The sequence below is a fragment of the Cervus elaphus genome, chromosome 27, assembly GCF_910594005.1.
Source record: "Cervus elaphus chromosome 27, mCerEla1.1, whole genome shotgun sequence".
Lineage (NCBI taxonomy): Eukaryota > Metazoa > Chordata > Mammalia > Artiodactyla > Cervidae > Cervus > Cervus elaphus.
The window spans coordinates 60156437-60178312 of NC_057841.1; the positions used below are offsets into that span (position 1 = coordinate 60156437).

Below are 21876 nucleotides of genomic sequence, written 5' to 3' on the forward strand. Positions count from 1 at the left end.
TATTAAATGATCTCCAGCAGCCCCCACCAGTTCATTTGTAGCCGTATCTGCTCAAGTGGCTTCTTCAGGAAACCACGGAGCCCACCTCAGTTCCCTCACCCACCCAAAATATCACTATTAGCTTGGTTTTGGGTCCTGCTCTCCTAAATGTTAAGGCAATGGCAACCCACTCCAGGACTCTCGCCTGGAAAATCCCATGGATGGAGGAGCCTGGTGGGCTGCAGTCCATGGGGTTGCTAAGAGTCGGACACGACTGAGCGACTTCACTTTCACTTTCCACTTTCATGCATTGGAGAAGGAAATGGCAACCCACTCCAGTACTCTCGCCTGGAAAATCCCATGGACGGAGGAGCCTGCTAGGCTGCAGTCCATGGGGTCGCTAAGAGTTGGACACAACTGAGCGACTTCACTTTCACTTTTCACTTTCACGCATTGGAGAAGGAAATGGCAACCCACTCCAGTGTTCTTGCCTGGAGAATCCCAGGGACGGCGGAGCCTGGTGGGCTGCCGTCTATGGGGTCGCACAGAGTCGGACACAACTGAAGCGACTTAGCAGCAGCAGCAGCTCCTAAATGTTTAATTTTAATTTTGGTCAGGGTAGTCCTGACCCAGTTTCTATTTTAACGTCATCAACTGTTAATTTATCTGTCTTCGTGAGTGACTGTCATCCGAGTAGATTATGTAAGTTGACTGCTCTCTGAAAATCGGCTCATTTCACTGTCAGCTCTTACTGGGCCTTTAAATGCAGGGTGGTTTGGGGACAGAAGCACCCCGGCTGCTGGCCTTGTGCACAGAGGCGTATACAGGTGTCTCTGTCGTGATGCTCGCCCTGTGCTCCTTCCGTCTCAGAGGGGTCGGAAACGAAACGCTTTGTCTGTGCCCCCATCGTGAGAGTGGGAGGGAGTGAGAGCCGGAAGGCCGACTGGTGCACTTTTATTATTATTGTTATGCTGTTTGGTGATTATATTGTAGATGGAAGATTACGAAACTGCTGTTAGTGAGGCAGAGGCCGTGTCCTTAGCGTCTGGCTGACTGTGAAGGTGACACCGTTCTGCCCTGGGTCTCACGCTGTCACAGGTGTCTGGTCTCCTTGAAGCGGAAGCTTCAGGAGCTGCTGTGTTCACTCACATTTCCTTAGCCTTCCTCATCTTCCCCCTTCTACGTTTCCCAGGCTGCCTTTCTTCCCCTAAAGTATGAACTGAAACACATAGAATTATGTTCCTCAAATAATTTTGCTGGACTTGTTGTGCTCAGTATACTTTTACTCGAAGATTTTACTTTAAATATTTTTTAACAATCTGCTCAGGTAATTCCTCATGATGCAAAGAGGATGTCAAGCCCTAAGGCTGTCTGCATCCTCACCAGGGCCCCCGTGCGTCCCCTTTCCCCCGCATCAGCCACTGATTTCTGTGCCAGGCTTGGGCACAGAAGGTGCAATACGGGTAGTCGTCACGTATGATTGTGATTACCTTCCAGCTTTTAATTTCTCCTGTTAGCTGACTGCTGAAAAGTAGTATTTCACTTTCTAAAGGTAGCAGTTCTCTGAGCAAACAATCTGCCCCAGACTGAAAATCAGCTGCGTATTACCTGAGTATCGCAAATGTTTTCCATGTTTCAGGTGACATCAGTAAACTGTCAGAGACACCTGAAACTGTGTAATGCTTTCTCTTAGGCTGTTTTCTGTGCCAGAGACAGACATTGTCACGTTAACCTGCTGTATCCTCTAGTGAGTGTTCTCAGCTTGTATAGAAGAGTTAGAGCTTTGAGAGACATTTTTGTTTTCTTTGGTTTAAACCAACAAAACAAGAACAGTCAGATCGTCACAGACCACAAAGAGATCCTGGCCCGCCCGACGCCCGCACGCTTCCCCCAGTCCAGAGAGAGTGTCATTGCCAAGAGTCCCCAGGAGCCCAGAGAAGCGAATGGCGTTCGCTCAGCTTCCTCTGCGCTGTGAAAATCCAGCAGCGCCGGGCAGAGGGGACCTGTTGCCTAAAACAAGGACAGCGGATGAAACTGGAGGGAGGAGCCTCCCCGCCGACTCAGTGGGCAAGACTCCGCCCACCGGTGCAGGAGGCGGGGGTCGATGCCTGATCCGGAGGGTACCACCTGCCGCTGAGCAGCTCCGCCCAGGCGCTGCGGCCGTTGACCTGTGCTTGGAGCCCGGGAGCCGCAGCAAGAGAGGCCACCGCGGTGAGACGCCCGCACCCGCAGCGAGAGCAAGCCCGCGCAGCCCAACATAAATCAATCAATTTTGTAAAAATCGGAGGGGAACGGTTGCAGACGGTGTCACGTGAGTTTAAGACTGTGGCTCTCTCCAGGAGAGAAGGTCTGCAGCCCAGGCGGCTGGCTGGTTCTGCACACGGAGTGGGTGGAGCGGGAGCCGGTAAGCAGAGAGCCGTGGGAGTCCGCTGGGAGCGTGTGCGCGAACGCTCTGGGCTCAGGACGCGGGCCCGCCCTCCCTTCCGGGAGCTGGACTCCTCCACTGCAGGGATCGCGGAACCGGGAAGCGGTCCTTGGCTCCCGCTCTTGCTTGTCTGCCTAGAGTTGGTGAGGAGCCTCAGCCAGTGGAGATACCCGAGGGCAGGTTCCTGTGGCTGGCCAGTGGTCGGCGGGGCGGAGACCACCACCTGCTGTCGCGGAGCCCCGGGGGCCACGGTGCAGTGTGAAGGGAACACTTCCTCCCTTCATTGATAGTGAGACAGGTCGCTATGGAAATGTGGGTGTGTAGGTGACCTCCTCACTAACGTTTTCCCTAGTCTCTGCAGTCAGAGATTTCGGTCATAAAGAGCACCTTAATTCATAAACCTCTTCTCGAATAATGTTGATACTTATTTTAGTTTGCCTTACTAGTAGGAAAGCCCTTTCACCCACCAATGCCTCCCTAACTATTTATATAGTTACATGCACTATGATCGCATACAAGCATCTGATAGGGGCGTGTGTTAAAGTAACTCGTGAATTTTATGTGTACTGTGAAGGGTACCTGGTAACATATCTTGATGGGAGACACGTGAAAATTCGTTTCTGCTTTAAGGGAATACATGCTCTGTCTCCTTTTAAGGTATTCTCTGATTTTTGTTGCTGTCTTTCCCTATAATGAAACCGTGTCACTGTGGACGGAGGACTCGCTGTGGAGTGGGGTGGGGGGTTGCCTGTGATCGTGGCCACAGCCGTCTGTGCACGCGTTCCCCCCGCCCCTCTGTCAGCCTTGGAATGGGTCAGAGCCCAGTTCAAACCCTGGTTCCTCCACCTGAGAGCTCTGGGCCCCTGGCAAGTTTCTTAACTCCGCCACACCTCCTCTCCTCACCTGTGAAGTGGAGACAATGCCATCTACTTCATTGATTTTTATGAGAATCAAATGAGATGATGTATCTAAGTCCATCTATTTAAAGGATCCACTTCACCACTTGGTTCACAGTGGAATGGGCTCAATGCATAGGGTAAAAATAAAACGCTTTGACTTGAGTGTAGAAAACACTGATTTTATTCCCAGTAAGTGCAGGACATTCTGTGATGCCTGTGGAAAGGCAGAGGTTACAATTCACTGCCTGGGATGAATAACCGTGTGGTAAAGTGAATAGAAACCTTTAATTCAAAGAAACAGCTGATTACCTGTGATAAAGTAGAGGTCACCAGGATTTGTTACTTAATGCATCTGTGGATTGGTGTTCATTGGCTGTGGCTTGTTTTAATCTTTGGAATATGTATTATTAGAAAAGGAATGCTATTTTAAAGTGATGCTTAACCTCATCAAAGCTGCCTGTAATGTTCTTATTGTGTGACTGCAATAAACATTTTATGGGATCAAATTTGTACTTTAGTCCTTTCAGGAGAGAACCAAGAAAGAATTTTCAAGTGAGTTTCTGATTTTCCTTAGTTTTCCTTAGAAGCTGAAACCTTAATTTGCTTGATTTAGAAGCTAAAAGAATAAAAAGTCTATTTTGAAAATGTCTTAATTCTGTTGTCAGTATAAAAGATTGGTTCACTTTTAACTAGAGTATATTTTGAGACTTTTCTTTAACTGACTTTAATAAAAATTATACATTTTAGAAGATAGTAGATACTTGTTGCATGAATGTCCAAATAGTATCAAACACATTCTAACTTTGGAATGATATTAAGTCCTCCATCTATACTTACTGTAAGTTTTTTTGTGTTTTGAAAACCTGCCATGTTTAGTGCTTATATCTAAAGGGATGAACAGCATGTAACGTGTTTCAGTTTTTCCTCGTTAGTTAGTGGTGTCGAGGCCTTCCCAAGGAGGATTTTGGTCTCCGTTTTAGTTTGTATGTGATTAGATTTTAAGGTCTGGAAGTCTTGATTTAATATCTGAATTTATATATCTGAACGTGATTTGTTGGTTTTAATCATAAATCGTATAATGGTCAGTTCATACATTTAAAGACCAGATCATGTGCAAAAAAGAAGAACCAATTGCTGTGGCCATTCTTTTGTATTCGTGTATATGTCACGTCGCAAATACTGATAACTGAAGTGGCCAAAAAAGAAAACTGGGTTAGCCACTAATTAATTTTTATTATTTTGAAGAGAGTTACTGAGTTCTGGGAACTCTGACTACTGTCAAGATAGATGCCCATAAACTTGCACTTTAATTACGCATTAGATTTGCTAACTTTATAAGAATACCTCTTCGCACTAAAAAAAAAAAAAATGTGTGAAAGTAACAAAATTGGAACTCTCCCAGAAGCTAACCTTCCCTTTACACCACACTTTGGGGATGAGCCTAAAACACATACTATTTGTGTTTTAACGGGGTAAGGCATTTTATCTTGACCATTTAACTTTTTTAAGTTTGCCTTTTCTTTGGGCTTATAATTAACGATTGCAGTGTTTGCAATGACCGATGTATACTCACTTTGAGGTCTAACCAAGCTTCTCTGCGTATTAGAAAGTCCTTCGTAGGACCAATCGTGTCTCCCCTCTGGTTTGTTTAGAAGACTTGCACGGTCTGCCAGATGCTGCTCCCCAACCAGTGCAGTTACGCCTCCCACCAGCGGATCCACCAGCACAAGTCCCCCTACACCTGCCCCGAGTGCGGCGCCATCTGCAGGTCCGTGCACTTCCAGACCCACGTCACCAAGAACTGCCTGCACTACACGCGCAGAGTGGGTTTCCGGTCAGTATGCCCTTCATTTCCGGGCGCGTGAAGCCTGTGCAGGGCTCTGAGTGGTCCGTGCTCAGCATTTTCATTTTCTTACAGGTGATACCTTGATCAACAGGTCTTCTGGGAACCTCGCTCATTCGTAGCGGGGGTGTCTCTGTTTGAATCCTTTCATGTGGGGTTGACGCTGGTCCACGCCAAGCCCAGGGTAAAAGGGGGTCCCTCCTGCCAGGCAAAAGTGGGCATGTGGCAAAGCTTGGCTTTGATCGACTGTCGGGAGCCTCTGTCCTTTCTGCCCCCTTTTTAGCAGACTTTCGTTGTCATGCTGCCTACATTTTGACCCCTGTAAGAATACAGTGCATTTCTGCACCTCTGAGTACTTTTCTCATCAAAACAGAAAGGGTGAGGTGGTCCCTCACTTTTCTCTTGTGTTGAAGGCCGGGTCGTATCAACACATCCTTTCTTACAGTCGCTCCCTGTGGAGGAGCCCCCCACCCAGGTCGTCGTCTTGATTCCTCCTTCTCTGTCCTTGGGCGCAGGCTCCTCCCGCGTCTCTGCTCATCTTCGCTGTGACCCTGTCCCTGCCCCCTTAGGTCTTCAGATGTGTCTTTTACAACATCCAGCAAATCCAAACGTCAGCCTAATGATGCGTGATGGTGCGTTTGAGCTCGATCCTCCACTTTGTGACCTTCTGCATTCTGATTAAGTGGAGGTCCACCAAGAAAGCATGTCACTGAGACACAGTGTCTTTGTTAATAGAGGTGTTACTGTGTTGTGGGCTTATTTTGAGAGTTTGGTTACCAGGTACTGTTAATGTTAGACTGTTAATACACAATTTTTTTTTTTAAAGTTGTAACACAGTTCTGATGTTTTATCAAAATGAAGGCTAGTTGGTGTTGATTTAACAGTTTTATTTCAGTTAGATTTAGTTCATGGTGTCACCAATTTCTTGGTGGTTCTGTCAATGAGACTTACGTCACGTTTTTACCTCATCCCTCCAAACCTGTGATGTGCAGGTGTTTCATAGATTGAGACCCACCTAATAGACAGCCTTTGGTTTGGAACTTTAAAAAACAAGAGTTTTTTTTGGTGCCAGTTCTGCTGCTCATTGTGTGGTGATGCACGTGCTCTCTATGCCTTGGTGCCCTGTCTATTAAAGTGGTGTGATGTTTATTTACCTCCTTCTCCGCGGGTATGTTGCAGAGTAAGATTAGAGGGTGATCCAGAAGCATGCGCAGTGCTTAAGAGGGACGCTTCACATTGATGCTGCAGAATTCACACACAGTGACACTTTCGTTCTTATCCCGTATTTGGAAACTTTTATTACTGGGTTCTTTGTTTAACATAGAAGGCAGTTCTGCACTCTTTATGACTGCACTTCCTTCAATGGATGCCAGTTTCCTCAGACATTTAGAGTTGATTTTTCTGATATAATGAAAGTACACTTAAATTGGAATGAATAAAAGAAGTGAGACTCCCATAATTCTAGCTATTCCTGGTATCTTTCCTAAATTTAAACAAAAGCTCTGTCAGCAGGCTCACAGTAATTAACACAGTTGGAAAAGCCCATCCCTTACTTTTCTTTTTTTTCCCCCTGTCGTTCACGGCATTGCCTAAATTTGGCACTTTGAATTTTTACTAAAATTTCTATTTAGCATAGTTTTTTTTCCCTTGCACTTGAGGGTTACAAGAGCTATAAAAACACTATGTGTGTGTGTTCTGAAATTTTGTTCATGTTTACACCTCTTTAGGTAATAGAACAAAATCTGACCTTAGTTGTTTTCCTGTTGTTTCAAGTAACGGCCCGGTCTGCTGTTTGGCTGGGATTTAGCAGCCCCTCGACCTTGTATGTTTTCTTTTTCTCCTTTCCTTTTTGGCTTTTTAGTACCCCCCTCCCTTTTTTTTAAAAATTATTTTCACCCAGAGGAGTGTCTCCAGCGCAGCTCCCGGCCTGAGTGTGTCTCTTCCACGTGCTTTCTCCCTGATCATACTGCCGTCTCCCAGTTATCACGGGGTCACCTCTAGCTTCTGGTCGATTTGGTAAAAGTCAAGTATAGTATTTCTCTGAATTTTCCCTCTTCTCAATCCACTGAATCTGCATCTGGAAGAGGGAATTACAGGACTGTATGCTGTAGGCATTTTATTATGTTTTTAATTTTAAAAATGAAGAGAAACTTGATTGGCACCCAGAACGCAAAGGGCTTCAGCTATGTTAAACATTTATTAGTAGGCTAGATTTTTAGTAGCATTAGAGTGCTGTAGGAACCTTTCCAATTCTCCTTCTATTTTTCAACCTTATTTACATTCCTCATTGGCCCCTGTTGCCCATGAATCTTTTTTCCCACTTGCAGGCAGATATTTTGCAACTTTCTCTGAAGTTCTTTTAAATTTTTTTACTTTCCTTCCTTGTTTTAAGGAGGGCTTTCCCTTGGTTTCCATGAAGCCCTTTGGACCAGGCTTTAGCCACTTCCTTCATCAGCTGTCGATTCTCTAACCTCTTGTTGACTTTCTTAGGGGTTGAATCTTCCTCTCACTCCAGGAGACTCCAGAGAATTAGCCCTTCCTTGGTGTTTTGCCCTTCGCCTATCACCTTTGTACTCTTGCCAGGAAAAAAAATTTGTTTATGATTCCTGATGTAGCGTGTGCTTCTATTTAATAGTTAGCAACCCATCTGTTTTTGTTTTAGGTGATCTTCTTTCATAGGAATTACGAGCTTCTAGGGTTGGGAAGCACTAAATTATCTAGTCCAGCTCTTCTCATTTAACAAGTGAGAAACCGGCCCACAGAGGATCGGTAACCTGTTCCAGACAAGCCAAGTTCATGTTCACTCAAGATCGCTTCAGTGTGGCTGGGTGGCTTTTTTGCCTGAAATTGCAGTTCAGGTGGATGAGACAGAGGGGCTTTCCTTATTCTCCTAGTGTTATTTAATGCTGTATATATATATGTATAATATATACATATTTGTTTATTATATATACTGCTGAACAGGATGCTTCCAGTCACTTGAAATGCTATGGCATTAATTATGATTTTTATGAAATGCTCACAAAGCTTACCTAACAAGGCACACTCCAGAGAACACGCGTAGTTCAGAGTGTGCCGCTCAGAGTGACTTGGATAGCCGCTCCCTGACCTAGGAGGGAACGTCTCGGACAGAAGCACCTTAGGTTCAGCCCCGTCTGCAGCCCTCGGCCTCCAGGTCAGCCTCTCACCTTCACGCCCAGGACACGGCTGCCAGGGGTACGAAAGGCCTGTCCTTGCAGACCCTTGCGGGTCAGCAGGGAGACCACCCTCGAATAATCTTCAGGGGTGAGCCGACAAGGACGCCTGAGTGATAAATGGGTGGACTCTGAGTGGTCCTGGGAGTCCCTCCATGAGAAGGATGCGGCTGGGGGAAATGTCTCTGTTCTTCTTGTGAAGTTTGTTTCTGTAGGACTAGATTTGAGTGAGGAGTGGGCTAACCATCAAATTATTATTCAAGAAGAGGTGAGCTCGAGAGGCCATTTATAGGGGGAGGCTTGTCTTTTCGCAGTTTATCATTCACGTCATTTCTTAAACAAATGTCGTGTGCTTAAATGGAATTTCCAGGAGACAAATGCACTAGGCGATCAGCCTTCTCTACAGTAGCCCCCAGGTACGTTCACCACCTTGGGGTGGATAGGACGCTGGCTGTGGCTTCGAGCTGGTACTCATTTGTCCCTCTGGGTCCCTCTGTCACTGGCATGTAGTATCAGGTGGCGAATAATTCTTCCAGCGGATCTTGGGGATGGGTGAGCACCTCAGAATCTAGCACATGGTCATCCTCTCAAAGCCTGAAGTTGTAGGGTCTTGCCATGCTCCTGGCCTTGACATGGCCTCACGCTCCATCGGTCCCACCGCAGTTCTGGAGTCTGGATGTTCGTGCCTAGAAACTTTATAAAAGATGCTCAAAAAAATAGTCCCTCGGAGTTTCATTTTTCTTTTTCCTGATCTTCCTTCTCAAATATATGAAGATAAATTGATCTCTTGTACATGGAAGAAACCCCACACGTTTAAAAAAAAATACAAAAAACCTAGAAGGGCTATTTCCAATATGTTCATGTGACCCAGTTTTGCAGTTAAGTCACACAGGTCTGACGGTCTCACACTAACGCCCGTGTGTTTGTTCTCTGACAGGTGTGTGCATTGCAATGTTGTGTACTCTGACGTGGCCGCACTGAAGTCTCACATTCAAGGCTCTCACTGTGAAGTCTTCTACAAGTGTCCTATCTGCCCAATGGCGTTTAAGTCTGCCCCAAGTACACACTCCCACGCCTACACGCAGCACCCTGGCATCAAGATAGGAGAACCAAAGTAAGTCACGCTGGCTCTCGACGTTTACTCCTCTCCTTTCTCAGGAATTTAGCGGAGGTGGGAGTTCGGTGGGGTAACACTTTAAGACGTGAAAGATGACGCCGCGGTGCAAGTTTTATGCTCTGTGAAGGACAGCTTATAACTCCCTGCAGCTTTCAGCGCTGTCCAGGGTGAGGTCTCTGTCCAAAAATGTCGCTGACTGTTTATGCTCTTGTTACCAGTTTTTGCTAAACATGTGAACATTGACTGATTTTCTTCTTTTAAGATGATTTTTCCTAGGTTCTCAGAAGCTTTAAAAAAACTGTCAGCTTTTCAGTTTTCATGGTTTCTTTTTTCATCTGATACACTTTCACAGTACCCTTTCTTTAGAAGATGAAGTCAACTGAAGACCCTGGTTCCTGAAGTTAATTTCATGGCGAATATAAGTCTTGGATTAGTAAAAGTAAATTTCATTTTTTGCCTTAATTTCCATCTTCCTTGTGTCAGGGCTTTCCTCGTGGAGTCTTTAATCCTGCAGTGGATTAGTTGTAGCTGGTGGCCTGCCGTGGCGGCAGCCTGGCAGAGAGGACGGAGTGGGGGCCCTGGGGTCAGAATCCTGCCGCCACCTGCCAGCGGGGTGACCTTGACCCCACCCCGACCCCGGCAAAGTGAGGGTCACACGTCCGTCCCAGGGTTTGCCGGAGATGAAGCGGAGTGATGCGTTTAGAATGCCTGCACGTGGCCCCTCTGCCCGGCACGTGGGGGGCCCCCAGCCTCTGCTCCCCTGCCGCCGCTCACCTGGCCCCGGGTCCGATGGCCAAGCTGACGGCAGTGTCTTCCTGTGTGGTTCGTGGCCGTGCATAATTCGATAATTATGTGTGTCTAGAGCTGCTGCCTCAAGCCTATTGCTGTGTTTTTGTCTGAACCTATAATCAGGGAAGTATTGGGGGAGATATGCGTACATGCCATATTGTATTTCACATAGCATTTAGTTTGGGGGACGTGTTCGTGGCTCAACATGATAGAAATGACACTGTTCACTAAAAAACTATGAGAAAATGGAGCTTTATTCTAGTCGGACCTTCAGCTGTGATCTTTGTAGGTCTTCAGAATGAACACGTTATGAATTAGGGGATCCACACACAACTTGGTGTCTTGGCTGTGAAGACAGACATTAGTGATTTTTAGTTAAACAGCCTTTGGTCACGGTCACGGTCACGGTCGTGAGGCGTTTGGGCACTAGCATAGTCTCCCTCCACCCCCGACTCCATAAATACAGTTTCTGACTTGGTTTTTTTAATTCAAACAAATAAAACTTTATTCACTGGAATGGGTGTGAAGCCTGGGAACAGTCACTGTTACCTGGGAATACAGCATAGCACGTGATTAAAATAAGCTAAAATAATACCCCTCAAATTTGCGTGATGTGTAGGGAAAAAGTTATTCCAGTATTTTCTTAGAAAAAAATTTTTCTAAGTCTTTAACAAGTGCAAGTCCAAATATAGGCTTTAACAACTGAGTTTTTTTTAACAACTGAGTTTTAAACTATAGAACAAATTTACAAGTGAAGAACAGCAGAACTCGCAGACCAGTGGGTCAGTTAGCAATGCCTCGGGCGGTGAGTCTGGCCCGCACCCTGGGCTCCGGGGCCTGTGGTCCGTCACCCGCCCTCCATGGCCCAGGGCCCCCCTTCACTGCGCAGACTCCTGGCAGGCCTGCCTCCCTGTGCCTGCCGGAAGCTGGTTGGCCCATGTTTGACCAGGAAGCTTTCTTTCAACATTAGATCCCTGTTCTGTTTAATTTGTTGTCGTCTGTCACTCAGTCGTGTCCGGCTCTGTGTGACCCCGTGGACTGCAGCCCGCCAGGCTCCTCTGTCCATGGGATTCTCCAGGCAAGAACACTGGAGTGGATTGCCACTTCCTCCTCCAGGGGATCTTCCTGACCCAGGGATCAAACCCAGGTCTCCAGCACTACAGGCGGATTCTTCACCACTGAGTCACTGTTTTAAGTTAGCCCCACGTTAAATGAGTAGAACCTCACGTGTGAAACCTCCCAGTGGTATTTGGCTAACAGATGGTTTTATGCAAATGTCCAATATTATGCAAACGGCTTATGTTAATTTTCGAAGATCAATATAAAAATCCCCACCCCACGTTTCCTTTAGAGACTATATGCAAGTCTGAGAATGAACCTGTGAAGACCTGCACCTCAGCTTGAAAAGTGCGGCATAGGATTTTTATTTCAAGCGTTTGAGTAGTGCCCGTTATGTGCAGATAGCGTCCCAGTCTTCGTTTCTTGTTTACCCGTGTGTGGTCAGGCACTTTCCCTGCCGTGTCAAAGGGAACTTTGAACACCCTTTCATCTTTTCTGGGTAATCTTGAGATCATTGTGAATGTCCGCTGCTAAAGTTTTACGGCGATCCATTCAGTGACTTTTTTTTAATATCTTCCTCCATGGCCGAATAACCAGCAGTTTTTTGGGCGGCAGTGTCCTTCTGTTTGCCGCTTCTAATTTGCATGTGAGTCGAGAAACGAGGACTTCAGAGAGGAGCTGGTAAGAGACAGAGCTTGGAAACAGGTTGCCAGGACATAAAGCCACGCACACTGTCATCACGGCATGGTGGAGGGCTTTGATTCAGATGAAGACAAATCTGGAGAGCCGGCCTGGGATTTACGAGGCAGCACGCAGATTCCCTGGTCTCTGAGCCATCTGTGAGGGCCGTGGTGCAGCCCCCCGGGACAGGCGTGGGCACATATCGTGCTTTGTACCTGGCAGGACCCCTTGTGGCCGTGGAGGCTCTTGGCCGCAGTTTTGAGCTTGGAATCCTTTTACTATTCACGTGCTTTTACATTCAGGTGTTGCGCTCTGTCCTGACCTGAGGGTGGGTGTTTAGACTTACTCTTTCTTTCTTTCCCTCCTCCTACTTTCCTCTCCGCTCCCGCTGTTCTAGTCCAGTTCTCCTGCTGTTCACTCAGGCTCACGTTTGGGGTCAAGTCACACTCGCAGGTTCCGCTTTCAGAGTCTCGCCCCTGCCAGCTGCACGCCCCGGGGCCGTGGCCATGTAGGCGCTGCGTCTGTGCGGACCCGTCTCCGGCCCTGCGTGCCCTCCCTGCTCCCCGCCCGCAGGTCTCCCCGTGGTTCCTCCCCGTCTGTCCTTGGCCAGTCATCTGTGTTCACGGTCCAGCTGTGTGTCTGTGAGGCTTGTGGCACCCTTATTTGGGCTTTTCTGATATTAGCACCTGTTCGTTCATTCTGTGATCATCTCTCTCCTACAGAAAAGTTGGAAGAGCACTGTGGAGAACGCGTGTGTCCCATTCACCCACGTCCCCCAGCTGTTAGCGTTCCCGACACTTGGTCCATCCTTTCATCTTTCTCTCTGTGTCTCTCCCTCTCTTCCTCCCACTTAGGAACAGCGGGGCCTCATGGCATAAATGTTTGGGTGTGTTCTGCTTCTCCTCCCAAGAAGGACACTTGTGTACATTATTACCACCATCTAGTCTCCCAGCATGGGTTTACATTTTACCATCCAGTTCATAGATCCCATGAAAATTTCTCCAACCGTGAGATGATATCTTTTTTTTTCCCTTTTCTTTCTTCCTGGTACAGAACCTCGTCCAGGAGCTCACTCTGCACTCAGCTGTCCCGCGCCCCTCCATCTGGAGCAGTTGCTCAGGCTTTTCTGCTCACATCCTGCAGGGGATTTCAGCCTCATGTTCTTTCTTTTCTTTTACCTTTTGGCCACGCAGTGTGGCATGTGGCGTCTTAGTCCCCTGACCAGGGATTGAACCCGAGCCCCCTGCATTGGAAGCGTGGAGTCTGAACCCCTGGACAGCCAGGGAAGCCCCGGCCCGCGTCCTGAAGGTGACCCTCCTTCCCACTCCGCCCCGCGCTCTCATGGACTCAGGGTGCGTCCTCTGGCAGGAATCTCCTCCTCACGCCTTCGGGGCTGCTCCCTGCACACCCGTCCCTCTGGGGATGCGCGCCTCTAGCCGCTGGTCCGCCTGGCGGTGCCCGCATGCCTGCTTGTGAGGTCTCTGTTGCCCCTGGGTATTTGTTAGTGGCTTGTGAGGCGCATTCCAGCAACCTGTTCCTCAGAAGAATAGGTTATGTCCAAGGTGAATAGATTATGTCCTGTTTTCTACTTTCTTTGCAGTTCAGTAGACGGCAACAAAGCAAAATAAAACTGGGAAGGCATGTAGCACGGATAAAAGCAAAGCCATGCTGTTTTTCATGAAGCAGTTATTGCTGAAAATGTAGCAAGCGTCCTGAGAAAATTTTTTAGCCTAGCTAGTAAATCTTAGTTATTTTCTTGAGACTATTCTTTTTTTTTTTTCATTTTGCTAGGTGCTAATTTAAGAAAGATCAGGAAGTATAAGCAGGCAAAACAGTTAATAAGAATAGGTTAAATAAATAAATAGGGGTTTTGGCATCCAGCTGATATGATGACAGTTACATGCTGATTCTTTTCTGTGCCCCTTTTTAAAGATGTGAGCCTGTCCTGTCGTCTTACCTGTTTTCTTTAAAATTTGCATGAAGATCGTTCCATGTCATTGGTATATGTCTGCATCATAATTTTTATTTTTTTTTTAAATTCATACATTATTGCTCTTGTTTATCTGCTTATACTGGATGTTGGGGTTCTTTCCAGCTGTCCGCTATTTCAGACAGTGGGGAAATGCTCGTAACTGACAGATATTAATGTATCACCTTTGCGCGGATGATGAAGTCCTGTAAACCGTGTCTGATATTAAAAAAGTACCCCCTTCTCCAAGTCAGGGATGCTCGTGCTCTGCCAGGGTAGCTGACGTGTCAGGATCTTCTAAAATCACGTGCTGCTCACGCCCGTTACATTTATAAATCTCACGTGGAAAAAGAGGGAAAAGAATCTGTAGTTTTGGGGTAGAGAAATACAAAGTGTGGTCCAAAGGTGCATGAGAAGCGCTCTCTTACGAAGACCCTGTGAGGACAGACAGGTGGTTTCCAGGGGAAGGGCATCCCTTCTGTTCGCTGTCCTGCAGAAATGGCAAGGAAACCTCACATGTTCCTTTCTCGTCGGATTCACGACTCGGGCCAGGGTTTCTCTGCCATTTCCTCTGCTGCCCTTTGGAGTTCTCTGTGCAAGTGCTCCTGGCTCTTCAGAGGAGACACCGGCGTCCCCAGGGCCTCCTCTCAGGGCCAGGACAGCTGTGTTGGAAAATGGGGACCCCCTGAGTGTTCCAGCGAACTCCCGGAGGTGAAGGCTGGGAAGTGAGGCGTCTGGGTCCTTGCATTCTCCCAGACCCCGCCCTCCCACCCTCTCAGAGGCCAGCGGAAAGTGTGGATGGACGAAGGGACTGTCCAGAAGGTTCAGAGCCACTGAATTCATATAAGGAGGCTTCTTAGTAGTCACATACTAGGTAGGGAAATGGTTTGTAGCAGACAGTGATTATTTTAAACCATGTAGAGACAGTAGGTATTCAAGTATTGAAGCAACATTTGATTTGTGGGTTTTCTTTTATGGGTCTATATTTTCATGGATAATTGTTTCCTGGTGCAGGGCTTTCAGTGTTAAGGAAAGGCACAGAAATAGTGAGATTCAAATGTAGGACCGCTGCAGACTCTGAAAGAAAACCTGCAACAGTCACGGCGTGTTCAGGCGTCCCGAGATGGGCGGGCCTGCTTCGTTCATCAGTTTCTCTTTCAGGCTGGGGTACCACCATCCCCTCGTCTGATCTTTAAAACTGTTTTCAAAAAAAGCAGAAGGATGCTTTTGCGCTTGTTAAAGTAGCTCACAAGTGAAGATGTGCCGGAGTGTCTGACCCGACATGTTAAGGTTGAGCGGCACTGGGTGATGCCAGTTGCCCTGGAAGCTTGTCGCAAAGCTCAGCCTCCTGTCCTCCTCACCGTGTGTGTGCGGCCGCCTCCTGAGTTCTCGGGCGTGAGGTGGCAGCCCCTTTGGGCTGAGAGATGAGGGCTGACTGACGGTCCCCTGCACCTCTTTCTTCTGTTTCAGAATAATATATAAGTGTTCCATGTGCGACACCGTATTTACCCTGCAAACCCTGCTTTATCGCCACTTTGACCAACACATTGAAAACCAGAAGGTGTCCGTCTTCAAGTGTCCAGACTGTTCTCTCTTATATGCACAGAAGCAGCTCATGATGGACCACATCAAGGTGTGTGCGCCTGTCCTCTGTCCGTCCGTCCATCAGTCGTAAGTCCAGGCTGAGCCGCAGATGACGGTAAAGCCCGCGCGACGCTGTTGAGGGAAGGGATGGACGCTGCTCGTTGGTATGAGCAGTCTTCAGCGTGCTGTCATCAGCAAGTTCTCTTGACTGAGAGATGCTTTTTGTTCCCGAGTCCTGGTCTGCATACCACAAAAAATCAAAGCCAAGTAACAAATGCATGCCCCGACTGTATAAAAATAATACAGTTTTAGGTGGTTTTTTCCCCACTTCTCTTCTATGTGAAAATGATGGCTGTGAAGTTTACTTTTTTGAGAACTTGGTGTCAGGTGGGATTTAGAAATAGACAGGGACTCTGATGAGTTATGTTAATTCATAGAAATATTGATGTGTTTGGAAAAATAAAGATTTTTCCCTTGAAGTTACTTAAGCAGTTCTGTTTGCATTATAATTAATGCCTGTGAATCTCATAGTCTTTTTTTTTTTTGTAAATCAAGTTTCCATGTAAACTGACAGTGAAATGTCCAGGATACGGCACAGTATTTGGCGCCTGATGGGTGCTCAGTCAATGAAGTGAATAAGTGTCCAGTTTGGACGACCCACTCTCCCAACTTCCCAAAGGAGCACCTGAATCTCTCTTAGCCTTTTAAGCTCACTAAGGACAGAGCTTATTGCCAGCCTCTTAGCTGTCCACTGTGGGAAGGTTAAGCAATTTTATTCCTGTGTCATTAGGAGATAATATCCATCAGCTCTCAGAGATTAAAGTGACATCCTTTTTAAAAAGAGAAACAACAGACCCAATATTACCATGAAGTCAGTCTCTTAGTTTTTCTTTTAAATGTGTTGTACAGAAAAGGTCAGCTGAAAGAGCAAATCAAGTCTCTAAATTGTTCAAACCTCGGGTTAGTTAAATGAAGGCACCGTTAATCCTTGAAAGTTCCTGTGTTGAATGGATGTGAGCTCATGGAGCGTAACTGCCTATTAAAATGGACTTAAAACCTCCGAGAGGCCACTCGCTAGAAGCCAGGTGCAGGGAGTGCTGGCGTGGTATTACCAGGGAGGATAAAATGCGCGGGAGACGTGTTTCGTCATTCTCAGTTTAAGTACAGTAAAATCCTCTTAAGTGGTTTTAAAGGTTTTTCCGAAAATTACAAAATCACCTTGACAATAAATATTTAACGAATGATCGGGGAAAACTACAGACTGCTTAAATAAAAACACAGGGACTTGGGAATTAGACTCAAATTTTAAATGTTTGATAGGAGGGGTGGGTGGGGTGCAAAGAAAAGAAAGAAAAGGTGCTTCTTAAGAGGCTTTTACCTGCTTCCTGGAGCTCATCTTTATGTCTGCAAGTGGCATGGTTAGGGGTCTTCCTGTGTTAATAGCAAATCTGGAGGAATACAGGGTTCCAGGAAATAAGAGACTGAAGAAGAGGGGTTAAACCTGTGCCCACCAGGAGGAAAGAATGGTTTTTAGTTGTTTCAACCTTTACGAGACTCCATGATGCTAAAACAGTGGGATGCTCACTATGTTCTTAAATCAAGTATGTTCTATACATTCTGAAGTACTGTCCTGCCTTTATGTGTTTAGGGATGGGTCAAAACTAAGTTTTAGGGGCACCCTGTCTTTATGTTTATATATCTAAGCTTGTGAATTTATTTACATTGTCTGATGTCTGTGCTGGTCAGTGTTTCATGTGGAAGGAATTAAGAGAAAAACAGTGTTTTTCTACAGACATATTTATTTAGAGGTGGATTTCCACTGGCCCAGTTTAATTCAATTTGTATCATTTCTCTGTTCCGCCACAGTGGATTTATTCACTCTGTGAGACCCCTGTGCTCCATGCGGGCGTCTGCCTTCAAAGTAAACTTTGAAATCACAGGCATTTAGGATATTTATTGTTACAGGAGCCAAGGAATCATCATTTCCAGGAGAATTAAGTTGTATTTCCTTTATTTAAAAAAAGACATTTGTCTTTAATAAATAATCTTACATGTTACTTAAAATGTGAAAAGGAGCAAATCAGAAATTCTCATTTTTGCACATGTTCTGTTGCTGTGTCGTCACAGCAGGACTCTGCCACTTTTTTGGTGTTTCTGTAAGCAAAACGAGGCTCCTTTAGAATTCTCTGTTACTGTACTCTCTCTTCAGCTTTTTAGTTAGCGGAAATGTATTTGCCTAGAAAGTTATGAAAAGTTTATCAGAAGATTAGGGGGTTGCTTTCTTTGGGTTTTAAATGGTTAAAAATATAAACACTCTGCTTCTGTTTTGCAGAGGGCCATTTTTTTTCCATTTATTTTTATTAGTTGGAGGCTAATTACTTTACAATATTGTAGTGGTTTTTGTCATACATTGACATGAATCAGCCATGGATTTACATGTATTCCCCATCCCGATCCCCCCTCCCACCTCCCTCTCCACCCGATTCCTCTGGGTCTTCCCAGTGCACCAGGCCCGAGCGCTTGTCTCAAGCATCCAGCCTGGGCTGGTGATCTGTTTCACCCTTGATAATATACATGTTTCGATGCTGGTCTTGCAGAGGGCCATTTAAACACAGGGGCCTCTGCGCTGCATGGTAGCAAAGAGGCCAGTGCATGGTTTTTGGTATAAAGAGATGACGTCACTCCCTGGATTTTCTCTCTGCAAAAGCGCATGAGTCATCCAGCCCAGGCCCTTTTTACAGCCCAGTTTAGCAATCATCTGGGGATCCCTGTGTATATAATTAGGAGGACCCCCACCTTTTCTCTCTGGGGTGAGACAGTTTTGAAGAACGGGCTGATTATGACTCAGCTTAGAGAAGAGCCTCCCTTGACGCAGTATACGGCAAGTTCGCCAGAGGACTCAAGGGAGGGCCTCTCACCTGCCCGCCGAGGACTGGGGCACTGCGGTCTGTGGGGTCTGAGTCTCTGGGACCCAGGGCACCGGCAGGGCTTGTCCTGGTGTCCTGAAGATTCGAGAGCTCAGAGGCTACTGATGAGAAGCCCCATCCAAAGATAAACTGTACACTGAGGCACAGGCTTGTTTGCTGCCTTTATTTTTGTGGACTCTGGGCTTCTAGAACACAAAACGAAAACCTAAGCAAGCTGATCTCCAGGATCACCTTGCACTGGTTTCACCCCAGAGGATTTTGAAATCCTGAGAGTTTATGTTGAGGCTGTTGAGGCCCCTGTGTCAATGACCATAAATGAGCGGTTCGGACAGGCTTTCTGAGCAGCTGCTGTGGATCGTTCACAAGTTTGGGTGCTGGGCCCTGTCGGTAAGAAGGGATGGATTGGGATGAGAGCAAGATCAAAAGTACCAAAACTCTCCCCAGCAGAAACCCAGACTGTTAAGAAGTGTTTCAAGAATGTGGGAGGCGTTCAGGGGAGGGGGAAGGTTTGCTGCTAACAGGCCGGTCTCAGGCCTCTGTTCTGGTCGGTCAGCGAAGGGGCTTGAGCTCCTCCCAGTACAGCCGCCTGAAACGTTTCCGGGCAGGTGTGGAAGGAAAGCGCTCTTCCTCAGAAGTGGTCTTGGCTAGAGAGGACTCACTCGGGCACGCTGGGGTCGACACAGTGCCGGGAACGATTTGGCCTCAGCACCGAAGGCTTTCTTCTTGAATTTTAAAATGGCACAAGCTAACGAGCCTTTAAAAATTATCTGAGACTAGAAACACATTAATTAGTTAACAGCAACCGTAAAAGGTAAATACTCCTTTATTTCTCTTCAAGCGTGTATTTTGCTTTGGTTTTCTTCTTGCTGTATTAAGAATAATCTCTGAATGAATATGGAATCATACTGAAACATCTGTATGTAGTAAGATGGCCTGTGTGTGCTGTCTTTTAGTGGCGTGGCTTGTGAAAGATCTTTCTTCTCTTTTTATAACCTAGTCTATGCATGGAACGTTGAAAAGTATCGAAGGGCCTCCCAACTTGGGAATAAACTTGCCTTTGAGCATTAAGCCTACAACCCAAAATTCCGCTAACCAAAACAAGGAGGACACCCGATCCCTGAACGGGAAAGAGAAGTTGGAAAAGAAATCCCCATCGCCCGTGAAAAAGTCACTGGAACCCAAGAAAGTGGCCAGTCCCGGGTGGACGTGTTGGGAGTGTGACCGGTTGTTCACGCAGAGAGACGTTTACATTTCGCACGTGAGGAAGGAGCATGGGAAGGTGAGTGACCCCTGAAAACCTCCCTGTCGGCGGAAGAAAGATATTCCCAGCTGCGGGTGCTTGCTTGGTTCTGCTGGGAATTAGGAGAGGAGCCTCGAAAATCACTCAGTGGTCTCTGAGCCTCAGTTTCTTAGTGTTTAAAATGGGCTTTCCCAGTCCTTCCAATCTCCTTCTGTGATTTTGCTGAGGACCCCAAGGCCAGCAGGGAGTTATCTACAGCACTTTTGTGTATAGCCGTAGAAACTAAGAACCATGATGAACCAAACTGACAAAAGCATTTGCATTTCCCGGTGAGCTCTGCAGCAGATAAAGGAAGAAGGAGAGAAAGAATGTGGGTGTTTTGAAAATGATCAGTAACATTTGTGTGACTTTTGTGATTCTCTCCTGAATTTGGTGGTGGAAGAGAGACCTCATTTTTAAACCATCTAGGAGAAGCTCTGGTAACTCAAAAATCTCCAAAAAATCTCAGTGTGTGTATTTTTTTCTTTTTAAAATAGTTAACTTCTCATCTCTTCACTGATAAGGATTTTTTAAATGCCCATTAATAGACTTCGTAAGAGCAACCAAGATTATTCTTGTCTGGTTGTCTCAAAGTTGCTTTGTTCCAGTTAGGATCTAGAGAGTCGGCTTGGCGTTTGGTTGTTGTGTTACTTAAACCTCTGTTACTCTCTCTCAATCCTCCTTCCATTGTATTTTATTGTTTAATGTTGATTTGTTGGGAAAATTGGGTTATGTATCTTGTAGATTGTCCCCCCGCATTTCTGGATTCAGGTAGTTGCTTCCTTTGACATTGTTTAATTTGTTTCTTTTTATCCCGTAATTCCTAGAAGTTGGATTAGATTCAGGGTGAATTTTTCAGATGGGAATATGTCATAGGTGCTGTGTTTTTGTTTCACATCCTGAGGCACCGAATGCCTGCTCGTCCCACTTTCAGTTCAGATACACTGTACTTTTAAAGCAACCATCTTTTGCTTTAATTTAAGCCGATAAAGCCACAGTTATATTAAAAAGAAACACACAGTTATTTTTGGGGAACCTCTGTAAAAAGTGCATAAGAGTTGTAATTAGTATATACCAGATCCTTCAAGTTTGTTTGTATAGCATTTACAAATTACAAAGTTAAAAGCATTACCTTGTAATCTCATTTATGCTTATTTGAGGTGCTCATGAAGCTGGCACGTTTGAACCTGAATTCACATTCACGTAAACATGCCCTTGAGCATTGATCACAGCAATCACAAATGGCAAAAAGATGTTTTGTTTTATTTGGTTTGACTACACTTGATTCAGTATCTCCTTATATAAAAACTGGTTACTTACGAAATATAAATGGCTTTGGTATCACATGGCTTATTTATCTCAACCTTAGACACCCCTAATGGGCCATAGCATCTTAGGATATTCCTGGTATTTACCTGGGTAGTTCTTATGGAGCAGTACTTGATAAAGCAATTATATAAATGCATAAACGGTAGCTCTTTCAGAGCCTGATGTGGTGAAAAGTATAAGAAAAGTCTTCTTGGCACCTGAGCTGGGTTTAATAAATGTTAAAAGAAGAGCAGACTGTAATTATCCAGTAGTCCAGACCCTTCATTTCCTACACGTTGGGGGTTTCTGTAAACAACTTGGAACATTTCAGAATTCTTTTTTTCCTAAACTATCTTGCACATGTGACAGTTACTCTGTCTAGAATGTAAGATGAAGAGAAGGCTTGGAGAAAGCGGACGGGATGAGGAGGTGGCCTGGGAACCTTCGCTGCGGGACCACCGCCCCTCGCAGAGGGGATGTTTGGCTTGGCAAGGTTTCAGGGTTTGCTTTGAAGATGCGGGGACCCCACCTTTTGTCCACACCCCACCTGCAGGCGTCCTTGCGAATGTTCCCAGTCTTTCCTCTTCCCACTGCCCCCCAACTTCAAGTCTCCTGCACCCCCCGTCTCCCTCCTGCCTTCAGAGAGCCCCCTAGGTGCCCGCCCTCCGCACTCTGCTGCTCTCAGCTGGGTCCCCCAGACCCTCCTCACTGGGGCTCCTGCTCGAGTGGGTGGTCACCCCTCCATCTTCACCTCCCCGAGCCAGGCCGGTATCTGTCAAGATCGGCGCTGCTTCTTGGAAAGCACTCTCTGCCCTAAGCGTGC

The 21876-nt window shown here is 46.3% G+C and overlaps 1 protein-coding gene across 7 annotated transcripts in view; it reads left to right on the top strand.

Annotated features, from left to right (window-relative positions):
• Positions 1-21876, top strand: part of ZNF532 (zinc finger protein 532) — a 105940-nt gene that overhangs the window by 55347 nt on the left and 28717 nt on the right. For all 7 annotated transcript variants that reach the window (XR_006338227.1, XR_006338228.1, XM_043889688.1 and 4 more), the window contains 4 exons: positions 4956-5137; positions 9278-9454; positions 15426-15588; positions 19464-19745. Coding sequence is in view for 5 of the 7 variants with exons in the window: in XM_043889688.1 (XP_043745623.1) it covers positions 4956-5137; positions 9278-9454; positions 15426-15588; positions 19464-19745 (804 nt within the window). In the remaining 2 variants the exon portion in view is untranslated. The remainder of the gene's footprint in view (positions 1-4955; positions 5138-9277; positions 9455-15425; positions 15589-19463; positions 19746-21876) is intronic.